The sequence below is a fragment of the Setaria italica genome, chromosome IX, assembly GCF_000263155.2.
Source record: "Setaria italica strain Yugu1 chromosome IX, Setaria_italica_v2.0, whole genome shotgun sequence".
Taxonomy (NCBI): domain Eukaryota; kingdom Viridiplantae; phylum Streptophyta; class Magnoliopsida; order Poales; family Poaceae; genus Setaria; species Setaria italica.
In genome coordinates, this window is record NC_028458.1 from 27,632,439 (window position 1) to 27,640,438 (window position 8,000).

Genomic DNA, 8,000 nt, shown 5'->3' on the forward strand with positions numbered 1-8,000 from the left:
GGATGGGGTCGGGCTTTGATTCTGACTCGGTGGAATTGCCCCGTCTATCTAGGAAAAGATACTAAGGTCAAAATATGTTTAGATCTATGGTCAAGTGTTTGAACGTACTAATCTCATACCTAGTATGGGATTGGGAAGCCTAGTACTTGATTGAACTGGGACGTGAGTAGACCGCCCCACTATCTCTGGAACGGAGTTTTTCATGGTGCATCATGTGGGTACAAATACAGCCACGGTACGGCGACGTCCGGAACCGTGGGGTATTGTATCCAAGGGATGTGGGCCTGACATGTGCCTGAGGATTGATGGGGACGGCTGACATGTGTGGTGGACCCATCATGGCACGCAATGTCGTGGGGTTAGGCTCACCTTGCAAGGTTTAAAAACTCGATTTGAATCGTCTGCCACTCATAGTTTGAGACTGCTTGATCTATTCTTGGCTATCTATACCTAATAGAATTAGTTGTTCTTGACTTATTTCTCTACATTATAACGTTCTTGATAATGTTTTGAATCTGCACTATTGCTAATAGGATGACAGTATTCAGATTAATTAGCATAGTTTGGTATAATCACATTTTTCAAGAATCTAACACAACATAGCCAACATTGAAGTGGGGGATAATACCTTCAAGAATCTAACACAACATAGCCAACTATGCCTATAAATTGAAGCCTTCTTATTAACATTTAAATTTTATCATCTGCTAATAGGATAATACCATTCAGGTTATATATGAAACACCTGTGTGATTATATTTCCGTGTATGGTTTTACCTTTATATGCAAAACCCATAGTCAGTGGGATTCTGGAATGCCTTCTTAAAAGGATATGTTGCAGCAATTACTGCTCTCCCTTATGCCAGTGATGTCCCGCCACCTAAGAAACAATGTTTCCTTGGAATTTGAAGTTTATGGGCCGCTCATTTGATGCCACAAATTATATGTAATGTTCAAGTTTATTTCGAGTTGTAGAAATTGATGACTACATCTTACTACAGGGTACCCCTGCAAAAAAAAAAATAGCTCTAACATTTTCTCTTGGAGCTGGAGAAAAGAGTTCATAAGCTTCTAACACCGTAACCAAAGTTCAAACAAATAAAAATTATGAAAGAACATGAGCCGGTATGTGATTTTCACTTTTTCAGACAATCTATTCTACTCCTAGCCTTATAATTATAAGCAAATTTTGATGCCAATTTTAATGGTGACTGGCACCATACTTATAAGGAAATTCTAATTGTTTGAGCAATATTTTTGCTTCTATTTAAATTAATATGTATATTTTGTATCATCCACATATAAATGCAGGCAATATTTTTTGAAGAAAGCACTGAAATTTGCTTCCAGTTCCGATGGGAAAGAACAGAATCAGCCATGTTTCCTGATGACGAGAAGAAAAATGCATCTCCTGATCCAAGGGGTTGCAGAAGGACGTATGGCTTATGTCGCGGAGGAGGGCGGCGGCGCGCCTCTGGGGGCACGGCGTGGGGGACTTGAGAGAACAAGAGGTTGGGAGAGGAGAGAGCCGGTGGGTGGAGGGAGAGGATAAGGTTCTGCAGTGGGCCCCTTTAGTTAGTGTAATAGGGGCACAGATGCCATTTTATGTGACGCCGATTCCCCTTCCATCCACGTTAAAATCTAGCAGATTCATGTTCCGTTAAAATCTAGCAAATTCGTAACGGAAATGGCATAAAGGGTTCCATCCATGTTCCGTTAAAATCTAGCAAATTTATGTTCCGTTAAAATCTAGCAGATTCATAACGAAAATAGCATAAAGGGATAAATTAGAGTTTCTATGGCACTGATGCAATCCGAAAAATTTTCATTTTCATGACATCGAGGGAATTTGCTCAATTAACTATCAGGCAATGAGATTAAGTGAGAAGATCACCGGGCTGTACCAACCACGCACAAACCGCGGAACAGATACGAAATAAACGGGAGCAGTACATTTGGATTACAATTTCAACACTCTTTCTAATGAGTAGGCAATAAGAAAATAGAGTTCATTTGGAGAAAATATAAAACAAGAGTGCATCGTCCATTGGCAAGTACAGAAATCGACTAGCAACACACAAAGTTGGGTCCTCTACACCTTACATGGTTCAGTAGTTGACACTGAGCTTCAGATGGCACTTGTTCGCACCTGCTACTCTACAGACACATTCTCGATACACGAACGTCATTGCATATGCAACTCCACTGCCAAGCTGATGCTGCTTTGCCCTTTGTTCTAAAAGACACATTCATGACAAAGTACTGAGTAAAACCGGAAACTGGGTGTTCAGGTGCTATAACAACTCCAATTCCAGCCTTAAAAGTCCATTTGTATGTAGACTCATTCATTTTCAAAACAACGTGCAATTCCTCTTGCTTCTTCACAGCCACTATATGCTTGAACATTGACCCACTTCCACAAAATTTGCCATCATATAGTGAAATCTCCTCATCAAACCCACTAGTTGAGGCACTAATTCTCACGTCTGATGGTTGTTCTGCTTCTGCATTTACCTCTATAACAGTCTCAATGCTGTTACCTAGCAAAGCAAATATCATGTTCACGCCATAAACTTCGCCCTGAAACCGTCCTATCAGGACGGATCCGAATCCAGCAAAAGAAGTGTCGATTTCAACATACCCACTAAACAACGGTGTGTCAGGAGATCCTTCTTCCTCTTTTATCCAAAGATTAACATCCATTAAAAAATATGGACACACATATATTCCACGACATGGGCTACAAAGTGGCAGGAAAGAGCAACCCTGTAGGTATACAATGTTAGAACTTCTTATAATATAAAAAGTATAAGCGCTATTAAAAATAAGACCAGCAGAACAGTTCGGTATAATGCTGTACAACGCATAAAAGCGAGTTCAACTGGTAGGTTAATAGAATGAATCCGACATCATTTTTTTGTAAAGAAATATCACAATTAATGGTTTACTCATGTTGGAAAGAACATGACATTTCTCCAACTATGACCATAGTTACAAGTGAATTAGTCAATAGTAAAGGATCTGTTTTCCAATGAGTAAGCTAACAGCGGCTTTTAAATTTTATAGTACACCCATCAATCCAAATGGCATTTATCTACCATGATAAAAGAATAGAAGTTTTACGGCATAGTTTTTTAAAGGTCACACATTCCTGAAAAGAGAGAACTGTGTGCTACAAAAAATGAATGGTGGTTTGAAGTAAATTAAAGATCCATATCACACGTGCAACCAGTAAGGTGAAAAACAGGATCTAGATGTAACCACAAAATTGGGTAGGAGCTTTTCCATAAATCTATTATTTCTCACACCCATGATATTCAACCTCATCCAATGCATTATTTTCATTTAAGTGACAATAGAACACTGTTAGCTGCTCTGCTACAGGATTGTGTTTGGTTCAACAAGCTACCAAAATTACAGGATTTGGGCAATCAGGAACAATACAAATGATTCTATAATTTGAAACATATTTAATGTCACCAAATAACCAAATCCTATTCCAATATGTAATGGTACCATACCCTAGAAGCCAACTTCACAAAGTAATAAAATACAGTTCTGTGCAGAAGCATACCCTTCCCCTTTCTTTTCAGACAACCCAAAATATAAATTCATAACTCTCATATTTGCGAGTATAAAAAATAAGAGTTGACACCGACTACACTTTACATACGACCTGGCACCAGTACTTATATAGTTATATATGCATTGGCATGGCAAGAATTGGGACTAGCACGTCCAAGATCAAGTCCAAACAAGTTGAAGCATAATAAAAAGCACTAAGCTCTAAGCAGACTGGTCAGAAAGGAGGCAAGCAAGATTGGAGGTAGCACCTAGGAGCACCTAAGTGCCACATAATCATCCCGCTTAAAATAGTTGAAAACACAGGGTAAGGTAGCTAATGAAAACTTGAAGGAAACATGTGATAAGGATAACAGAGTTCACCAATTAAAAATGTATTTTGTAAAAATAAGACATGCAGTAGACTTCTACCTACTGCTTTACACAGCAGATTAGGAAAAACAAGTAGTGCCTTCAGACACTACAATAGGTAGACAAACTTCCTGAACCTAACCCCCTCACACCAACAAGAGGGTGATTTGACATCTTTTTCCTCTACAGTAATAAGTTTTTTAATGAGTAGTCAGCAATTAGTTTTATCGTATCAAATAACTTTCCAAAGCTACCTTTCCAACTTGATGAACTAAACATCATCACAAACCAAGGGAATGAAAACAAGGAATCATTTTCCCTACGAACTTGCTAGTACCCGGACGTCCGATGGGAGATGTTCCCATCGGATGGCACCAATCATCAGCCACCGACAGATTCTCACCAGGTGCTCTAACTGCCCATCGCAACATGAAACCACAACATATGCAACATCACAGATGAATATTTGCAACATCAAAATTATTCTAGACTAGCTCATTGCATCCAACCAATTTCAGACAAAAATACCACCGAAACATCGCATGTTTCATGCAACATCGATCAAAATAATTCTGATTTATTCAACAGATCATAATAAGAGTGCTCCAACACTCAAAATGTCGCATCGCAACATTCATAAATCAAAGTTGCAACACCTCCAAACAACAGTAGAGGAGAAGCCTCGTGGACGCGGTAGACGTGTGGTCCTCATGACAGAGCTTCAATTCAGGACAAGAACAAGCATCACTTACCTGAGAAATCATGGCTGGATCATTTCTTGAGCGATTAAAAAGATAGTTGCGGAGTGGTTCCCAGGCATCACGAACAGAAAAATGCCCATAAATATTAATAGGACGAGCAAGAGGGCTTGATAATCCAAGGGAGAACACTTGCATCATCTCACAGGGTATGAAATACGGATGATCTAGTGCAGCTGCAAGTATAAAAAATGAGAATTGGACTACACGAGAAAAAGATAAAGTAGCATGCCATTGATCATTAGTTCACCTACTTTCATCAGTATCTCCGATCCAATACTGCACATGGTAGCAGTCATCTCCAGAAACACAGTTTTTGGTTACCCTTGGAAGAACACGTAGAGGCAACGCAGGCAAAGGAGTCGTGTTGTTGTTAAACAGGTCAGACCATTCTGAGAGCAGGTCACCATTCCTTTCCCAGGTAGATTCAACTATTTCTTTAGCTTCCTCCAGTGTATACTTTTGTCCTGTAAAAACAACAGTTCCATTCAACTGGTTATTATAAAACTCTTGTTTAAGGAAAATCTTCGTTAAGGAACTGCATGAATTTTGTTGATGCAAAACCAATATAATTTTACATCACGATTTTGCAAGTTTCATTCATAACTATTGTTTCTTCAGTTTTGGAAAAGGTCTTAGATGTTACAGATTACCGAGCGGCGTTCTCTTTGGTCTAAAAAAATATGTTACGCGTGTAGTTTCCAAAAATACCAGCAGTTAGTTTCTCATTACCTTCAGGGCAAATATGTAACGGATACTCCCAGGGCCACTTGACTGGCAGATACGGGTTGCCATCCTCCTCGTCCCAACCCCTCATGTCCTCTTCGCTGTCGTCTTCGCTGTCGTCTTCGCTGTCCTCTTCGCTGTCCTCTTCGCTGTCGTCTTCGCTGTCCTCTTCGCTGTCGTCTTCGCTGTCCTCCTCATCCACGGTGTCGCCTCGGCCGCCGTTCTTCTCCTCCTCGCCGCCACCGCCGCCGCATGTCTTCTCCTCATCCCCATCTTCGACGGGGCGCTCAATTATCTTCAACTTTGGATCAGGCTCACCCTGTTCTTCCTGCACAACACACCAGATTGCCTCCATGAATCGCCGCGAGGGAATCGATGGACCGAGAGGGCGAAAATCAGATTAGGGCCCGTTTGTTTCGCAGGAATTGAAACCTATTCTAGGAATTATATTCTAGACATTGGATTCCATCAGAAATAAATTACTCAGAATTTGATTCAATTCAATTTTTTTTGTTTGGGTGTGGATGGAATTTTTCTCCATGAATTAAATTCCATATTCTGTTTGGATAACCCATATATCTGATGGCGCCTGGGACACCTCACGCACGAAGTCCGATCCGGTAATTGGCACTAAACTGCCAAATCGTGCGGCTTTTGCTGCCTCCCTGAGCTCTGCAAGCCTCATCTTCCTGCAAACATAAAATTAAATCAAATCGCCAGAATAAATTCCCACTTATACCTAACCAATCACAAAACGCAACGAACAATCCAAGCCCAGTAGTACAGCACCGGATCCAGATCAACAATGGAAAGATATCAGATTACTATCGGAAGCACACCAATTATACCGTTTGACCATGCGAGTCAGATCAAATCAAACGCTGCAGGCACTGGAGCATCTCAAGATTCAGCCAAGAACAGACGGAAACAGAAAAGAAAAGGACACAATCACGGATCAGCAATCAATCAGAACGCAGACCAGATCGAGTCCAAGGAGAGGGGATACCTGTACTGCTCGAGAAAGCGGTCGTCGTCCAGGTCATCCTCGAGTTCCTCGAGCTCCTCGGGCTCACGCGCGTCAAGCCATTCCTTGGACTTGGGCTGCTCGTCGGCCTCGACCTTGGGAGCGAAAGCCGGCGACTTGAAGGGCTCCGGCTTCGGGGGTAGATTCCCCAGGCGGCGCTGGCTGTCGCCCCACTGCGTGCTCGTCCCCTCCACGTCCTTGTACACGAAGCGGTAGTCCATCATGGCCGAGCACCGCGAGCGCAGATAGAGAGAGATGCGCAAAACCGCGAGGGGGACGGGGAGAAGTGGAGACGCGAAGGGACGAGACGATGAGGAGAAAGGGACGCGAAGGGCGTGTTGGAGGTGGAGGTCCCGCGGCTTCTCCGACTTCGGTGACGTGGGGAACTGTCCGGGGCAGCGCCGAGTGAGCGGATCTGAACGGCGGCGAGCTTTCAGTCGGGGAAGGGAAGACGAAGGAGGTGCAGCGCGGCGGAGGAGGGGGCGCTGGAGGAGGCGGCACCGGGGGAGGGCGTCGGAGGAGGCGGCGGAGGAGTGGGCGCCGGGGGAGGGCACCAGAGGAGGGGGCGCGGCGTCGGGATGAATGGGAGTCGGGAGAGGGAGGCGGCGCGGCGTCGGGGAAGGGAGGCGTGTTGGGATGGAATCGATTTCTTCGTTTTAGATCCGGAATGTGTCGCAGGTAAGGAAATCAGCTCGTGGAAATTGCTGGAAAGACGATTTCCAATTCCATGCGGAGCCAAACAGGTCGGTCTAGGAAAATAATTCCAATTCAGCCCAATTCCTGCTAAACAAACGGACCCTTAGGGTTTGGGTCGGAGGATTTCGGTCGTGTGATGGGGGTCGGCCGCCGGCTGGGGGTGAATATCGCTGGGGGTGGTCTCCGCTTTTAATTGACGTCTCGTAAGGCCGGGCGGACTCGTGGCCCTTTACCACACAAACACAGCAGTAGCGCTTGTGGCCCAATACGGCCCAACAGCGCGAAAGAACGGCGGAAATCTTATGGCAATCGAGAAAACCTCCTCCCTCGAGCGTTTTGCTTCTTCAGCAAGTGGTCCAGCCAGCGAATTTTCCTGACAACTATTTCCTTACAAAATAGATTCACAGGAAAGCTAAAATAAATAGGACCTATCGTATCTTTAAGAAGGTGGGAAACACATTGATCTAGGGTATGTTTAATTGCATGCACCACATGATGCATGTATGGACGATCCTGAATGATGGGGTTCAACCAATTTTCTTGTATCATATATTTCACTCCTACTAGTAGAAAATAAATTAAGTTGGATGGCTTCATCATGGATGAGTTGGTACAATTTACCCAATCAAATAAAAAAACTATTATTATTTTGAACCATTTTATACATGAATCAAATGATACAAGTAACCAAACACACCCATAGTGACGGGTCCATAGACCCAAGGTTCCCAACGGGACAGACTTCCCGCAACACTTGGCCCCACAAAGGGCTCGACAATATTGCGCATCTGGGCCGGCCCAGCTGCGCAATGCCGGGCCAAAAACACGACCCGCCCACCGACCGACTCCTCTGACTGAGAGGC

At 43.5% G+C, this 8,000-nt stretch overlaps 1 protein-coding gene across 4 annotated transcripts; it reads right to left on the bottom strand.

Annotated features, from left to right (window-relative positions):
• Positions 1-1,877: 1,877 nt before the first annotated feature.
• LOC101771078 lies at positions 1,878-7,094 on the bottom strand. Of its 4 annotated transcripts, none has more exons than XM_004983256.4 (7): positions 6,424-7,091; positions 6,016-6,106; positions 5,424-5,745; positions 4,946-5,158; positions 4,686-4,867; positions 2,642-2,766; positions 1,878-2,540 (listed from the first exon to the last, which is right to left on the bottom strand). In XM_004983256.4, the coding sequence occupies exons 1-7, from the start codon at positions 6,663-6,665 to the stop codon at positions 2,537-2,539; spliced, it is 1,179 nt and encodes a 392-aa protein (XP_004983313.1). In that variant the 5' UTR covers positions 6,666-7,091; the 3' UTR covers positions 1,878-2,536. The 4 variants fall into 4 exon arrangements, with proteins under 4 accessions (XP_004983313.1, XP_022685615.1, XP_022685614.1 ...); XM_022829880.1 differs by adding an exon at positions 6,266-6,307 and having other exon boundaries at positions 1,878-2,766; positions 6,424-6,565; XM_022829879.1 differs by having other exon boundaries at positions 1,878-2,766; positions 6,025-6,106; positions 6,424-7,094.
• Between the last annotated feature and the right edge of the window lie 906 nt (positions 7,095-8,000).